The sequence below is a fragment of the Podarcis erhardii genome (genome assembly GCF_964252035.2).
Source record: "Podarcis erhardii genome assembly, chromosome: 6".
NCBI classification, from domain to species: domain Eukaryota; kingdom Metazoa; phylum Chordata; class Lepidosauria; order Squamata; family Lacertidae; genus Podarcis; species Podarcis erhardii.
This window is the reverse complement of record NC_138510.1, coordinates 31,810,589-31,828,584: the sequence shown is the minus strand read 5'-3', so window position 1 is coordinate 31,828,584 and position 17,996 is coordinate 31,810,589. Positions and strand designations below refer to the sequence as shown.

General features: G+C 41.3%; 1 protein-coding gene across 6 annotated transcripts in view; it reads left to right on the top strand.

The window, feature by feature from the left end:
• The window catches only part of LOC309343366 (rho GTPase-activating protein 39-like), a 94,316-nt gene that overhangs the window by 46,041 nt on the left and 30,279 nt on the right, over positions 1-17,996 (top strand). For all 6 annotated transcript variants that reach the window (XM_081864730.1, XM_081864728.1, XM_081864727.1 and 3 more), the window contains one exon: positions 17,011-17,409. In XM_081864730.1, coding sequence (XP_081720856.1) covers positions 17,011-17,409 — 399 coding nt within the window. The remainder of the gene's footprint in view (positions 1-17,010; positions 17,410-17,996) is intronic.

The window sequence follows — 17,996 nt, the reverse complement described above, 5'->3', positions numbered from 1 at the left end:
AAAGAAACCTCTGGCATATCAGCATTTTTATTTAATTTCCCTTGTGATTTCAGAGAGCAGTCCATCTTGAGCACACCATTCATGGTCCTTGGATTACTGTTTAAGAATTACTGGTGTATTGCCCATGTAATTTCACCTTATTTGCAAGGGACAAAGCAGAGTGTTTCCTTCTTATAATTAATTGTCTGTACAAAGTTCACCTACAAAAGCAAATCCATAAGCATTCTGAAGGGTTACAAACACAGCTGCTGAAACCTTGGAATTCTTGGTTGCAAGTAAAAAATAGGTATAAAAGGAAAATTCCTGGATGCCAAGAGCAAAGTTTGGGGCAAGTACTCTTTGGTGAGAGAACTCCAACAGAGATTAAAAATCACAAAATATGCAGCAAAGTAAAGCATGAAGCATAGGTTGTTAGACCTTTAAAATGTGCCCTTCCAATATCCTTCCAAAGTTTTGCTCTTCCCCTAGCAAAAGACCATATGTTTGGTAAGCTAAAAATGATAAACTCACAAACTCCCCAAAGGTCAGCTTTGTGTGCTTTTCTATACAGCATTCAGAAAAAGTTGCACAGGCAGGGAGACTTGACTTGGTTTCAGTGGTGAGAGAGCCATACAGTCTGAGCTTGGAGCAACCAGCTCAGACCTCCTCGCATGTTGAGCTTCTCAGGTAGACTAAAAGGGAACAAAGGCTTGATTATAGTACCTCCCAGGGTGAGCTCAGCCTCACAGGACAGCTTACTCCTGTATGGCTTTAACCTGTTCATGCATTAATTAGACTTAAGCATGTTGGTTATATGAGGCTGGTTATCCCACAGGAATGATGTACAGTGATGAAGGGAGAAGCTGATAAGTTTGCAACGCATGGCTTAGCAGGCTTTGTTTTCAAATTGTCCTGTTTTTTCTCATGAGCAAGGAGAAGCTTGCAGCTGTAAGCTAAATCCGGTATTTAGATTAGCTGGAGGATTGAAAACAATAGGCTCACCTTTTTATTTCCCTTCTGCAAAAGAACTTCTAAAGCAATATATTCACCTTAAAGGATCTCTTAAGGTGGGAGACAGCTTCATCCATGAGAGGCCACTTCAAGGTACTTTAATGAGTATTCCCACTCTACCAATCTCTGTTAAGACACAAATAAGTAAATGTGAATCTTAATTAAGTCACTGTCTCATCTGCAAAACTTAAGTGACATAGCCTTCATTTTTATCCTTCTAAGCCAGGCTTTGTTTGAACTGCTCTTTATTTTCCAAACTTTTGCATTTAGCAAACATATTGCCCCACTGGTGTGGTAAGTCATTAACAAGGAATGCTTATGTTTGCTGGGTGACGTATCGTGTTGTATCTAGCTTTTTCATATACCATCTGGAAGCTCTCAATCAAGAGTATATTTAAGTCAAGGAAAAGCTTTTTCATTTACTAAAGGAGGACATAGTTGGAAGAAGAACAAGAATAATTACTAAATTGGAAGCACTTGGTTTGGTGTGGTGTGTAGGGGGCATATCCAGATGTTAATATTTTTGATTTTAAGAATTATTAACATGAATGTGTGAATTGTCTAGAAAGTGTTGGGTGGGTGGCGAGCACATTGCTTTCTGGATCTATTAAAAGTGTGGAGCACATTCTCAACTAAAATGAGTTAAAGAGGCCTGCCTTTGAGTAACCACATCACTCTTTTGTTCTGCTTATAGAGCTACCTAAATCCTAGTTGTAAAGTGGAGAAATATTCAAAGCTGGTTGAGAAGTTCTTTTGCACTCCCTCTTTGCAGTTCATTTGGCAGTTCTACATGCTTGAACAATATGTTTTGCAATCCAGGAGCTTGTGGATCTTGGCCCACAACATTACTGTTCTCTGAGGCTCTGAGAATACTTACTGAGACGTCTTGCTCACATTACGCAACTTGTGCAAATTAAAATGCCAGGTGGACATTCACAAGTGCAGAAGAAGGTGGCCCCAATCTGAATTGGGTCTCACTCTTCAAATATCCTTCGGCTCTCATCAAACCTGGATCATACAATGTTGGCATGCTTTGATCAAATGCCTGAGTGCCATTGGGTGTTATATTTTGTTTTTGTCTTGCTCAGGAAGTTCCCCAGTAGCAAACTGTCCAGAGCTGTGGTTTATTTTGACAGGCTGTAGCTTAGTGGAAAGAATTTTTATATTTATGAATGCAGAGGAAATGCCTGAGATCTATAAAACAACACAGAGAAAAGAGACAGTACAAATGGCTATTTGGCTTGTGATGTAACAGAAGTTTGATTCAGGAACCAAATTAATCAATAACCCAACTCCTTCAATTAATAGACAAGCTTGTTACTAAGTTACTGAATGAGAGGGGAATTTGACAGTTTGCCCCATAAAATACTGAGCACTGGATAAAGAAAGATTTTATCCTAATTTATTTAGTATTCCTATATTTTATTTTAAAAGGAAGTCTTAATGCACTAACGTTCATAGTGCCTTATGCATTTAGGGACAGGTTACATATTTTGTCATGATTTTGCCTTCGTTTCAATTTCTGTTGTTACTAATGCAATGGTAACTGCCTTTGGGTGTACCAAGATAAATGTTTGTTTCTGAGCTAGAGTAATTATATATTGGTGTGCAAAGAATGCTTAGGCGGAAACTGCAGAGAACAGCTGGCCCTGAATTATGTTGTATTAAGCATTTTCCCTGAACTTATTTTCTGATGTAAACATGTTTAATCTTTAGAATGTATGAAATGCCTTCTGTGATTTCCTTTCCTTTCTTTCCTCATACATGACCTTGTTTTTGAAGGTCTTTTAGCCATTTCTAGCTTTATCAGAAATAGCTGGGATGAGGAAGAAGAGTTGCCGCCATTCATGCTCATCCTACAAATTCCCCTTCCCCTTCCTCACACAGCAAAGTCAGGGCTTTGAAAGAGTAAGGAGCAGTGGCACTTTAGGGAAATTTAGGGAAGTACAGAGTCACAATAATATTTTATTGTTCTCTTGCTTTTTTAATGATGGGAAGGAAAACCTAAATCCTGAAGGTAAGTTAAGCACAGTTTAGATCATTAAATAAAATTTATGTGGCCTAAAACACTTTTCTTCCACCCAGATGTTTGGCAGAAGTTGCTTTACGACTTTCTAACTTGTGGCCCATGACCATGTCCATTTTATAAAGTAGTGGCTGTCTTCTATAAATATTCACATTTTTATTACTTGGGTGGAATCTACACATGCATAAAAAATGCTGTGAAAATGCTTTTTAAAAAAACATTTTGAAAAATATATTGAATTTTGCATAGCTCACTTTCGCCATCTAGTGTCGCATTTGTATATTGCACTTTACAACCCATTTAAAACGTTTTATTTGCAGCTGTGTAACTTGAGTCCTTAGTTTCCAGATGTGGTTCCTTGCCCTGAATATGTCTTCAAAGTTTGCTTTAATAAGCTAGGATCAAACTGGTTTCAGATTCTGAAACTATCTTCTCTTAAGAACAAATCACAACTCTCCTACGTTCAGCTGTAAGATGGAACTGTGATTTGTTTTTAAAGTGAAAGCATGAAAGGGGGAGAGTGGAAGAAAGCTGAGTGATACTGAGGCTCATTGCAACTTGCTCCCAAATCATATAAACCATGGTTTATGTGATTGTCTGTACCAGCCCAGAAGATCAGTTCCAGCCATATGAGTCATCTTTGTATATGTTCAGTCAAGGTTATTAACATATGAGTACTATTTTGAACAAAACTAGCAAGAAGACTTGTAGAAGACTTCCCTGCAATACATTTTAACCATGGGAGTGACCTGGTGCAGTACTATTTCTGAATACTATTACTTAAATTGAAAGCTCCTCTTTTGTTTCCTCTCTCTTCTGTGTTAAGCTGCATGAGTTAGAATGAGGAACACACAAATTTCTTTCCAATGAACGTTCTTGAAACAGTTCTGATAAATCCATAGATTTCTTTATATTACATCATACTGTACTATCTTTTGACAGGGTTGGGATTTAGATTGCAACTTCATCGCTCGGGCACGTTATCTGAAAGCCTGTAGATTTCTTTACGGTTTAGGTGCTTATTTCTCATTCTCTCAGACTCCTGCCAGCAATTTTCTTTGTTTTGTCTTTAATGGTAGTGGAATTGTGTGTTTTTGTGAGCAATTGCAGTACATTGTCTAAGGCTATAATCCAGTGTGCACACTTGGGAGTAAGCTTCACTAAGTACAGTGGAATTACTGGCAAGGAAACATGTATAGGATTGGAGTTCATAGCTTTTCAGTTTCTCATCTTTTCAAACTTAGAGCACAAACCTAACCATGTCTTTTCAGAAGGAAGTCATATTGAATTCAATAGGGCTAACTCACAGGGAAGTAGGATTGTTACCTTAGATTGTTATATTCCAGTGCAGATTTCCTATTCCTTATGTTCTTCTTTACACATAAAGTGGTACCTCAGGATGTGAACGGGATCTGTTCCGGAGCCCCGTTTGCATCCCAAACGAAACGCAAGACGCGTCTGCGCGTGTGTGGGTCGCGTTTTGGCGCTTCCACGCATGCGCGTGATGTCATTTTGCGTGTCTGCACATGCGTGAGCGGCAAAACCTGGAAGTAACCCGCTCCATTACTTCCGGGTTGCCGAGGAGCGCAACTCGAACGCTCTCAACCCGAAGCACATTCAACTCGAGGTATGACTGTACATACACCTGGAGGGGGAAAAGAAAGAATACATAAGATATATGCTCGCCCACGATACCTACCCCCACCCCTTCCCCTTCCCTGCTGACAAAATCAGCAGCCCCCTCCCTTTGGAGCTCGCCAAATAAGCTACCCATAGAGCTTGCCACCTATCTGCCTCAGTCTCCCTTCTCCACTAAACTTCTCCTTGCCCTCCGATGCTGCTTTGATGACCCAGCAGCTCTCAGAAGGCTGTTATAACGCTGTTGTTTGCTGAGCCACCTATTGGTAGCCAAGCAAACTGTGTGATGACAGCCATACCTTTTTATTATATGTAAGGTTTTGTGTATGTATACACACACACACACACACACACACACACACACACACACACACACACAAATAAAATATGGTTTGTCATGACCCTTGTTAAATGTTTCATTGTTTTTAACCTGTGGACACGGAAGTGAATGTTGGCCACCAACTAAACCCTTGTGTTAGAACTGCCTCTGCGGTCAAAGGTTAATGTAGCCAGGAGAGGAAAACAAGCTATAGTTAGCAACAATGCAAACAAACTTATGGATGAATGCCATTGGAATAGTTTTTGAAGTTGCTTTCTATAGCATACCCCCTAGCTGCAAATATTCCATCCTCCCTCTTTCCCAGGAAATAACAATGCTTCAAATGACAGGTTTTGTTTTTAGAGCCAAATTCTTGCCAGTTTTGCTCCTGGCTAGAGCACAATGCCATGTCTCAAATTGTTTCATCACATAACCATTATATGCTTGCCATTTTTTCGTTTTTAGGTAGAGGTAGTTTATTTTATTTTTTTTTTTGTCCTTTCCGCACATTACTCTTTAATTGTGAACATTTTGTTTAAAACCTTTGAAGTAGATCTCCCTCTGAAAGCACAAGTTTTTGCTATTCAGTCAAGGTGCATGCTTTTGTCAGGTCCTCAACCAAGAGTTTGAACAGCATTAACCTTTTGTTTTCCTCAGCCTTAATTGCAGTAACACAGGCAGGTGTGGGGCTGCCACACTTCTGTTGAATAGTGATGGGGATGAATTGAGCAATCCACTATTTTTTTTTGAAATATATATTTTAATCCAAAATATCCTGTTAAATTTTATAGCTCCAGATCTTACACCCTACAATTATTTTCATTTTAGGACATGACACGCACCTTGTTCTATCTTAGTTATAGGTATGGAGAATCAAAACATATGTTTCCTGACAAAGTTTGGGAATCTATTTACATTGCTTCCCCTGCTTGACCTTGGTCCCAACACCTCAGGGGGTTTTTTTTATCTCTTCATTTTTGTGTATATAAGCATTCTCTGGGTTTTATATTCCAAAGCTGTTGGTTTTAAGATTTTTTTACTCTGCTCTTCAGAACAGCTTACATATATAAGTTCAGTAAACAAGACAGTTTAGGCTTACAGTCAAAATGACTCAACGCAAAAGGAAGACACGTGGAGGGAAGAGGAAAAAAGCAAACTTAGCCACCAGTTATTAAATTTACAAAATTATTCTAAGAGCCAGTTTGAACACAAATAATCCAGAGAGAGAATAAACAAAATGCAGTTGGTCTTTGTCCTGTTTCCTCCCTCTCTCTGCTGCATCTAGATGGACTGGCATTACCAGATTATTTCTCATCGCTGACTAGTTCTCCTTTCCCATCAAAATCTGTCCAAGCTACACTTTTATTTATTTATTTTAAATAATAGGTAGAAATACATGATAACCAACTGAAATGAATGTCTTTACAGTTATACTTCACAAATGGACTCAAGGAAAAAACCAGGCCATTTCCCCCAAGATGTTAGAGGCTGATTACAGCCCTTCTCTGAGATGAACTAACGAAATGTGATACCATTTTTCTTCTAACCATTTTTTATTCATATAGTGTATGAGATTTTCAATGCTTGGCTTAGAAAAACAAGAGATTAGTGCAGCAAATAGAATACTGGTTTGGACAATATATTAAATAGCAGATACAGTTAATTGTATGGGGTTAGAGTTTTATCCTTCCCACAACCATCTCCAGATTTCACCTGGGAATTGACCATGCATTTTTGGCCTATGCAGATGGTCTAGTAGGGGACTTATGTCGCAGTTCTGAGCGTGATTGTTGGAATTTTACATCTGTGAAGACGGTTTTGCATCGATTACCTCTCCTGCCCTGGTGTGCTTGGCTTTCTTGATAGGTTGTAAACACCATAAACATGATAAATTTGAATCCTAGGTTGTTAACATCCCCTTAAAATACTAGTGTTTTGTATGATTATTTTGCAAAAGCGTAATTCAAACTATAGTTTGACCTGTCACAGGACAGTACTGTGCAGCAGTGCACTGACTTGGCGAGGTGGTAATGGATAGTAATTCGTCAATGGTGTGTCTCTCGGTACTCCCATCGAAGTTTTTTATCCCCCTTCTTTTCACTGCTTTTGTTGTTGGTAGATTAGAATATAGGCATCCTTTGTTATTGTTGAGCAACTAAAATAAATGAGAAATATTCTAAAAATCAGAGGAAAGATGGAAATGGCTCTCCTGCTTTGCTTACTCTTAAAAGGCTTCACAGAATGTGAGACAAATTGTTCTTGTGCTCTTTTATAATCGTCTGATTCTTTGTAACTCTTCCGAGTTGGAAAACCAGCACCACAGGCATAAGTAGCAGACTCTGTGCTGCTTTCTTTAAAAAAAAAAAAATCAAAGAGCAAGGACAGTAAAACTAAATTAGGTGCTTATATTTTGTTTTCTTTTTGTCCTCATGATTTCTGACATTTGTCTTTTCACATTTTTCCAATTGGCAAGACTTGAAGGAGGTCAGAAAAGGGAGAAATGATGAGGTCATTTTGAGATATTACTGAATCCTCTGTGAGTTCTCATTGTGCTTTTGTTCCTTTCCAGCACTGCGAGTTTGTACTTGTAACTTGGAAAATCTTTGGCCTAGTTCTCACAAACTAACGATAAAGAGGTAAACCTGTGTCCTAGACTGTACTGCTTTAGCCGCCAGTTGAGGACTAACAGGACTGAATGTTTATTCAAACAAAATAATTCCCTGCATGATAGACTGAATAAAATTAACTGTTTAGTTTACAAATGTACACCTACTTGTATCTACATTGTGATGTTGCTGTATCATGTAATGTTCTTATTAGAAACTATCTATCTATCTATCTATCTATCTATCTATCTATCTATCTATCTGGAAATCCTCCGCAGATAGAAAGCTAACCTAAGAGACAGAAGGCTAAGCTAGAACCCCTAGTCAGTGTGAGAAGGAATCATCCATTATTACATTTCCTCCTTTGGCTGCCCCATGTTTTCTTTAATATAGATGAAATTGCCCTCAGAACTTGGTTTGGGGCAGAGGGATGGTCTTATTAAACTATTTTCACCACCAGCAATTCTGGGGTTTACTAAGACCCTCTTCTCAACTGACTTGACTGGAATCCTTCGCTAGGCTATAAATCTTCTGCTGCAGTAGCTAAGATCTGTTTAGGATTATGCAAAATCTTTCCCCCCCTTTTAAAGATTTGTCCCACATATGCTTTTTGAAATTGTCTTTAGTCGGGGGGGGGGTCACTCCTATTCAGAAATATCAATTCTAAAATTGCTTGCCTTACTTCATGTTCACAGAACTAGTTTTACAGTACTTCAGACTGTGGCCATTGGATGGAACTTCCCACAGCCATTATGAACACCAATGGTCAGCTAGCCACCTGCTCCATATTATACAGCTGTGAGGAAAGAAACATATGGGCACAGTGCCATGTATATACTGTGTGCTGTTTAGTGTGCCAGCCTGCTTCCATACAGATCTGTTTCCTCTCCCACACAGACATCTGGTATCCCTGCATCCGTACTCCATGTGTCACAAGATTGGGTAGATTGGTTGAGAAGCAGTCATATGCAGTGCTGTGTCTCAGCCATAAGATTGGGCCTCATGATCTGCTGGGTCAAAAAAGTGTATGAACACTCTGCGCCTTATGACTGTCTAAAGGGGAAGTGGTGCAGGTAGATATGGGGAAGTTTTTATACAAAGTATTCTCTACAAATTAGTGATACCAATGTTGTTTGTACCTAATGAGATTTTAAAAATAATAATTCTGGCTACTGTTAAATACAGATTTTTTCCCAAATTTATTTTATGTAGTGTGATGCTTGCAACCAGTTCTTCCTTTTATCTTGCCACAGATAACAGCACCTTGCAATTAGCATGTTGGAAAGCTTAACGCTGGATGATGCAAGAGAACCAGTCAAAAACTAAAGCTGCTTATTGGACCTTAAATAGCACGTTATACAAACATAGTAGATTCCTGTTCGCTGCTAGGCATGATTCATGGTCCACATTCATGCCAGTGCGGAGATTATGTTGCTGCGCTTTGCAGTCTGATATTTAAACTATGAGAATTCATAAAATCCTCTTCATTCTAAGGCCAGCTGTGTCTGCTGAGTGGAAAAAGTACTTGGGCTTCATTTGAAAGGGGGTATATCATCACAGCAAGCTCCTGCAAATACCTTGTGATGACATGCAAAGGATTATGAATCATACTAAGCGAAGTCAAGGAGTTAAAAGCCGTACAAGGTACTGACCTCTTGTCCACCATCCCATTTGCTGCCATGCAAACCGATTTTTCTGGCAGCAGGACCTGGTACCAGATCATTCTCTGGAGGACCACTGACTGGAATTTGTTTTCCTAAGCGGTATTCTAGGCTCCCAGGCTGCTCTCTTTTCAACTCTCTCTCTGGTTTGGTGGGTATAACTTGAGTGTGTAGTCTGACTAGCTGAGCAGACATTTGTTGGCTTTGGGGTTTCTGGAAAACATGTCAAAGTGCTCAGTTGAAACTGGGGGTATGGCTGAAAAAGCTACTCCTGAACAAAGTGTCTTTTCGTATAGATCTTGGAACAAATGGCGTTTATAGCATAATTATAGGGGCATATATTCACTGGAGCATTTTGTGCTCCTGGTTTGATATTTTTAGTACAGAAGCAGAAGCACAAAAATTGTCAGAAGAAAGCAAGTCCTATATTAGGCAGGATTTTGCTTTCCCCTGTGCTTCTTGGACTCAGGTTGAATGCTAAAGGAGAGCAGAGCTCTGATGTGGATACAGCAACAGTCAAACTTAAACTGAGCCCTGTGAAGGAACAGCGGCTCTGTCCTAATTGTAAAGTCCACCTTCATTGAAAAGTGTGACATCCTCAGGCTGGAGTGAGAACCAATTATTCACTGAACCATCTGAGAAGGATTAATAGTAGATAGAACAGCCTTGCACATAGTTATTTAAGGGGCAGCCTCTCACAGGCAGCATTAAACTATACTTTAAAATACAGTATGGTTTAATGAACACAAGTGCTTTGTGCCTTCCTTGCTCTTGACTGTGCCGTGCAGGGAGGGAAGAAGACTGGAGGGGTGTCATGTGGAGGTGTGTGTGCCAGAGGGCCCTGGGTGCACAAATTTCTGAGGGCATGAACCAGGCGCCCTCACCTGGGTGCTCCTCCATCCACCAAGGGTCTCGTCGGCCAGTCAGGTTCCCCAGTGCATGGGTGGGCAGGCAGATCAGCGCAGCCATGCTTTCCTCTGGTTGGGGTAGAGTTGTTCCGGCAGCATCAGTGGCAAGGGCTGGGCAGAGGTCCCCCCATCCGGTGCAGGCGCCCCTCGCCTGGTTCACACAAGCCGCTGGACCGGAGCAAGGCACAGTCTGACTTGGCATTCAATTTGCATTAGATGTGAACCCAGGTCTTTGCAGGTTCATGATTTGTTTCCTCCAAATAAACCAATGAGAAATTGTGGCCTCTTGTGGTTTGTTTGGAGAGAAACAAACCATGAGTCCAGTTTCAGACAGAACAGGCAAGACAGACTCTGACTTGCTCCCAGTGTGTTTCCTCTGCCATGCAGCACAGTCAGGAGTAAGGATGGAGCAAATGCTTATTAAACCATAATTTATTTCAAACTATTGTTCAGCCTTATGTGTGAACCAGCTCACTGCCTGCTTTGCTTTACTGTGGAGGTGGTGAGGCTGTAGCTCCTCCCAACCTCAGCAGTGTATAAAGTCTAGAAGAGGGTGTGCGTTGAGTTTGCAGCTGCTGTGGCAGGATATTCATATACTGTCTTGCTGGTGGGAGAGAAATATGTGGAGTTTACCAGTCAAGGGCTCACCATAGTTATTCACCTCTTTGCCCTGGCTTTTTGACACTTATTTTTAGGACCCACCTTATTTTTGTGATTGTAAGTTGTTTAAAACCGTTTCTAAAATTGTGTTTTAACGTTGTAACCCATCCATCCTGGGACCTTAGGGTGAAGGACAGGCAACAAATAAACAACAACAATGCAGGAGAATAGCAAATTGCCCAATATTTATTCTTAATCCAGCTGTGCATTGCAATTTGAGACCTGTAAATAAATGGGTTGCGGAAACTGTAAAATCTACAGGCCAGCAATAAAAGGTTGGATAGGCATCTGCTAGGAATCTTTTAAGTAGGGCAGTGTCTGTTCCAGTTCTCTCATTCCTTTTTTGTGGACCATTCTAGCATCTTCAGAATGATGTTAAATGCCAAAAGTGTGACAAAGAAAGCTGGAGATGACAGTGCAGGAAATAACACTCACAGACTCACTAACCACTTTATAGGCAAAGCATTAGACCTGGTGCCTGGTCATTGCTACATGATGTGATTATCTATCCCACAGAGCACTTGGCTGATTTATTTCTTGTTCATACAGGCTCTAGTCCTGGAGCCAGGTGGGGGAGGGGGAGAGAAGAGAGCTCATTGCAAGGATATTAATAGCCCTTAGATCAGTTGGTTTTCTTTTAAGCACATCTGGGTTATTCCATACATTAAGGCTTCCCCTTTCTGAGTCACTACACTCAGTCAAACGATTGCACTTTCTCTTTGCAAAGTTACTCATTCTCCAGGCTTCTTGTATCAATCAGACTGTATCCATAGTTTTCACCAAATAAGGTTTTAGAAGATTATAAATTAAGCGGGGGGGGGTACATGAACATAATATGCATATTGTTTCTAGCAGGAGAACAAACCTTTATTCGGAATAGTTTTATTGACATGATAGTATGCATTTATTAACAATATTTCTATCCCACCTTTCTGCCCAAGCGTTGGTCTCCTGAGCAATTTACATTAAATAAATATAAGATTTTTGTTTAAATAAGAAGGCAGAAGTGACTGTGCTCCATCTGCCGCTCTTTAAAAGTTCTGTAGTAGCTAGATGGGGAAATAGTGTTTGTCCCCATTGGAAGTGAACTACCCAGCGACCAAGGCCAGGTAGCACTAGATATTTTTGACCCTGGGGCTGGTTCACCTCCTTTTGGGGCAGCTGCATAGACTGAGGCTACTAGCTTTTCCTGGCAGTAAGGGTGCTTCAAGCAACTGGTGGACTATAATGTTAACTGTTTGCTCCCAATGTCTGTACCTCAGATTTGTGACTTTCTGTTTACTGAAATTGAATTTGGTTCCTTTTCTGCCTCCTCCTGCAAAGCTGAACAAACCCAAACCCCTGTGTTGCAAAATGTGACAATCTACAAAAATGGAAACGCAACACACTGGCTAATAACTTTTGGTAAATATATAATCGGTATGATGTCATTCAAAATATACGAATATATACATACTAGTGAAGATCATACTGGTGGATCAGTGCTCACTGAATAATTATGTATATTTCATTGATAATTATTCGCTGATGAAGACTTTATTCTGAAACTGTTGAACTATTCTGGATGCACTGTCCTTTTGAGACTTTGGAGAGACGTCTTCCTTTGAGAATTTTGTGAGACGTCTTTCTCTGAGAGACAGTTTGGCGTTCCTTGCTATTCATTGGTTGGTTGAATCTTTGTTTGACTCTGATACATATAATAACTTGCAGTTACTTGTATATTTTGTGAGATGTGTTGTATGATATATATATATTGTTTTGAAGTGGCTTATTCGTACATTTTGAATGACATCATACTGATTATATATTTACTAACCTCAGTGCCTAGGACTTGCCGATCGTATGGTCGGCGGTTCGAATCCCCGCGGCGGGGTGAGCTCCCGTCTTTCGGTCCCAGCTCCTGCCCACCTAGCAGTTCGAAAGCACCCCTAAGTGCAAGTAGATAAATAGGTACCGCTTTATAGTGGGAAGGTAAATGGCGTTTCCGTGTGCTGCGCTGGTGCTGGCTCGCCAGAGCAGCTTTGTCACGCTGGCCACGTGACCCGGAAGTGTCTCCGGACAGCGCTGGCCCCCGGCCTCTTAAGTGAGATGGGTGCACAACCCTAGAGTCGGACACGACTGGCCCGTACGGGCAGGGTACCTTTACCTTTTATTAGCCAGCATGTTGCATTTCCATCCTTCTGCGAAGCTAGCAGATATTTTCAATAAAAGAGGCAGCTTTGAATGGTTCTTGATATAACTTGCTTTGTCCTAATATCCAACATTATCATACCTGCCTTGGGTTTTTGGAGTGATGCATGCATGTGTGGTGTAGTGGTTAGGAGTGGTAGTCTCGTAATCTGGGGAACCGGGTTCGCGTCTCTGCTCCTCCACATGCAGCTGCTGGGTGACCTTGGGCCAGTCACACTTCTTTGAAATCTCTCAGCCCCACTCACCTCACAGAGTGTTTGTTGTGGGGGAGGAAGGGAAAGGAGAATGTTAGCCGCTTTGAGACTCCTTAAAGGGAGTGAAAGGCGGGATATCAAATCCAAACTCCTCCTCCTCTTCTTCTTCTTCTTCTTCTTCTTCTTCTTCTTCTTCATGTTGCTCTTTACCCATGTAACTTGAGCACCTTTACTAAATCACAGTCTAGTTCAGGCTTTTGTAGTTAGTCACTTACCTGATCTACTTTGTTGAATAAAAAATGGACTCCTATGGAAAGAAATAAGAAAGGTAGCATAGCAGTGAGGGGAGAGAGTAGTTGAGACAAGGGAAAGGATGGTAAAGAATCATGCTCGAGTTGGAACTACAGTAATTAGACGTTACAGAGGAAATCACTGGTTCCCAACCCTGGATTTGCCCCTGTAGTTAATGTGAGAGTTGGATATGGCATTTGCAGAACAGAAAATTGGTGAATGGAAGGGAGTATTTAACTCTTCCCCCACTCACAATACTTAAAAGTTTGGTCGCGCCCCCCCAGCCAAGCTCCAAAATTGTAAGTTAATTCAGCTAGCAAAATGGCAGCTGAGGTGGGGTGGGTGGGGTTTGCAAGCATTGGCATAGGAGGCATAAAGCATTTGCTCCTCCCACCTGCCAATCATCTCTACATTTTAAATGGTCTCATCCAATTTGGGAGGTGGTTGAAACCATGCATTTGCCCAAATGACGTCTGGTTCCAGCCTCAGCAAATAGAAAGGAAGTGTGCATGATTGTCCCTGGAACTTCAGTTGCCCACTGGATTCAGCTGGCCTCCTCAAGATGTAGTATACGCAAACGGTGCTTAATCCTGAATTTAACTCTCAATAGTATTTGAATGATGCCGGCATTGATCTGCTGCTTTCTCTCTGACATTATAAAGGAGGCAGTACTCCACAGAGCCACTGGTGTTCTGTTTACTTCAGTGTTGTTTCAGTTCATGGGCATTCAGCAATAGTGCTGCTAGCGCTAGCGCTTTCACATGGTAGCAAATCACTAGGGGACTTGGGCAGAGAGACCATCACTGCTTATTTGAGGTGGAACATCTGCTGAGTTGCACTTGCAACAGAATAGCTTGTGGTTAGCTCTGGTTGTCAGAAATAGTTGTTAAGTTTCTATTCACAAAAATGGTAGAAGGATGCATGGCACTGTCGATTACTGTATAGGAAATAAAATATCATCTAAGAGTGAGCCTGAGCTATGTCTCCAGCTACCAGTTCCTTGTTTGCCTGACTCTAAATCTTTGGGTGATCTATGCTATAGGAATTCCTAATTTTGTATAGGATATTTTCTTTCTAGGCTGTATCCGACTTCTCTTGTTGATTTGTAGGGCATTTGTTGTCTGTATAATATCAGGAACTTACTGAAAAACAAAGGATTCCACCAATGAAAGGGAAACTCTTGACCAAAAACAACTCCCTTTTATTCCAAGGACACCTAGTGTGTGGATTTTATTATTGCAGGCATATTGTTAAACACATTCCACAGGCAAACTCAACCATGATTGCCAGTTCTTGTAATTTTAGTAGCTCTCAACCCTTACAAACCTTTTTGAAGAAGTTTTACATCCTTCATGGTTGTGAAGGACAACAGTATTCCATACATGCTTAAAAGCAAAACTTCAGGCTAAAAGACTGGGTTTAGAAATCATGAACAATCATGGTTTGTGCGTTCAGCCTAAACATTTTGATTTTGTTTGAACATTGAGATTTGAAAACAATTGGCATAAACTCCTGAACTACGTTTATTTAAGTTCTTTTTGTGTAGAGTAGTTTACGCATCTGCAGTTGAGGACACCTTTTAAAACATACATAGCTTTAGCAGCCCTAGAGCTGGGGTGAGAAACGTTTCTGCCCCCCCCCATGCCAGTGGTGGGGAGGGCTGCAGCCAAAAGTGAATGGGGCAACCCCACTCCATTTCTTTCTTACTCACTTGCACACCACCCATTCACATACGCGTAAGCCTGCAATTTGTGTTGAAGGTGGAAATGCCACTCGCTGCTCTCCAAAGTAAATTGCAGGTGCAGGCCCCCTAATCCACACTGAGATCCTGGCATAGGGATCCTGCTCAAAGATTAGAATTGCATACAAGTTACTGGTAGACATAGTGAAAGGGGCACATTTGAAGGATGTGAGGAATTAAGCCTAGAAGTCAAATGGGACACCATATAGGTTCTCAAAACACGAGTCTTGAAGTTCCTGCTGACATTTCAGAAAATCCAACAATGTGCATTCAGGTCTTATTATGTATTTTGAAGTCTGATGTTAAGATCCAAGGGTTAGTATATTGTCTTAGAATGGAGAGTCGGTCAGAGGAAGATAGACAAAACGTAAAGAAAAATGAAATTTGATTTGACTGATCTTCTGAATGAAGCAAAGCATGCATAAATAAATATATCGTATCATATACCTCTGCCCCTTCCCTTGTCATAAGCACACATGCGGTAGACACATTCTTACATATCCTCTCACAGACCAAGCCATGCAGGCACACACACTCATACATTCACTCTCAGAGGGAGTGCTGAATTCACAGCACTGAGATCCCTATGCCTGTTTAAGAGATGATGTGGGATGACTGACAGGTGGGTAAGGGCCACTGACATGGGCCTGGCTTGCTAGATTGAGGGAACCGGTGGGCCAGAGGTTCCCCATTTACATAAATGAAAAGATTAAGGAAATGTGAGAAGCTGCAAATGCCTTAATGCAGACAGAACGTTTGTTAATGACTTCCACAGCTGTGTGCGTAATTATGCAGCACATTTTTGTAGCGATTTCTTGGTCTGTTGTAAAGTTGCTTTCATTACAGAGGCCCTGCATACAGATTTTCAATGGGGACATTTTTCTGTGGCATGCTGAATATTACAAAGTGGAATCTGAGCGTACTAAGAATTTCCCTGACAAAGCAGTAGCATTCAGGTCAGACAAAGTTGGAGCCACTGTTGTTTACACTTGTGAGAACAATGCTTTGGTATTTAAAGGCTCCCAGGCATTAATTCCCATAGCATTGCCCCCTTCCCTAGGGTGAGGGACTGGTACAATTTACTGCTAACTCTGCCTAAGCCCAGATCATCTCAACAAATACAGTTTATTCTGTCTAAATGTTGAGCTTAAAGGAGTCCATAGTGGAGAATAATAAGTTTGCATTGCTTTTTTGAATTAGATTTAATAGTTGAGATTGCACGTTATTAATACTTTGCTGTCCTTTATTTCTTCTTACAAAAGAAAAACCCCTATAAGGTAGAAAAATGTGCTTTTTCTGTCCTGCATGCAGATTGTAGCGGGGGGGGGTGTCTAAAATATAGCCATGCGGTAGAAACTCCCTATGTGGCAAGCACTTTGTTTAAATTACTTTGTATGTAACTTGCCATCGTGATAATTTTCTAAACCACATGGGAAACCACTTCATACAAATTGCTTATCGTGTGAAATTCTGTCTGTTGTACTTCATGTGGCTACAAATATGCAATTTGCAGGTTGGGATTGGACATATTAACAAATATTTTACCAGGAATCTGATGTGGCTAAACTTTGTTTTGCACAAGGCTGGCAAATCCATGTTTTAAACATGGTAGGTTGTCTGCGTAATCATTGTTAGATGTAGGTTTGACTTGGGCTCTACAATCAGTTGGTTCTTACGCTGTGGCCATGAGCCCGTAAGACCGCCTAAGCAGCCATTTGCCTTGCTGGACAAGATTATATTGTGTGTTGGCTCCAACCAACATTGCCTTTTTCTTTTGCTATTTCAGCTCAGATTGGGTGGAGATCATCGAGCCCCGTTCTCGAGAGAGAATGTATGTCAACTTGACAACCGGCGAGTGTGGCTGGGAGCCACCGTCCAACCTCAGAGTTCGGCAGTCAGATGAGAACCAGTGGTGGGAGCTCTTTGACCAAAACAACAACCGTTTCTACTACTACAATGCCATCACACAGCAGACAGTGTGGCATAGGCCACAAGGTTGTGACATTGTGCCACTGGCTCAGCTCCAAGCCATGAAACGCAATTCCAAGTCTGACTTCAGGACATCCCAGCACAGGGGCAGCACAAGTAGTGATGGGCGAAACACTCCCGTCCAGATGGCTCTCTTGCAGGAGATGGAGAAGGGTAAAGAGGACAACAGCCTGGAGAAGAGACCAGAGACTGGAAGGTAACAGTATTCTCTTTTATATGACTAATTAAAGGGGCCCATCCACATTCCAGCTTCTAGAAAAAGTCATAGGACAGAGATAGTCCCAAGGTGATCTGGTTGCTGACTATGGAAAAGAAGGCAAGTTGAAGTTGTCTGTCCTACTCAGGAAGTGCCCCTTGAGAAAGATTTTTGAGAAAAAGTAACTGGAATCAAGGGTCTATAAAACAATCTCAGCAAATCTCATTGTAAGAACTTTTGAATGCTGTGTGAATCAGGGTGTTTGAGCTGGATTAAGGAGACCTCAGCCCAGTATATCTGAAGGAGCGTCTCCACCCCCTTCGTTCTACACTGAGGTCCAGTGCCAAGGGCCTTCTGGCAGTTTCCTCACTGCGAGAAGCCAAGTTACAGGGAACCAGGCAGAGGGCCTTCTTGGTAGTGGCACCTGCCCTGTGGAACGCCCTCCCACCAGAGGTCAAAGAAAACAACAACTACCAGACTTTCTGAAGGCAGCCCTGTTTAGGGAAGTTTTTAATGTTTGAGGCATTACTGTATTTTAGTATTGTGTTGGAAGCCACCCAGAGTGGCTGGGGAAACCCAGCCAGATG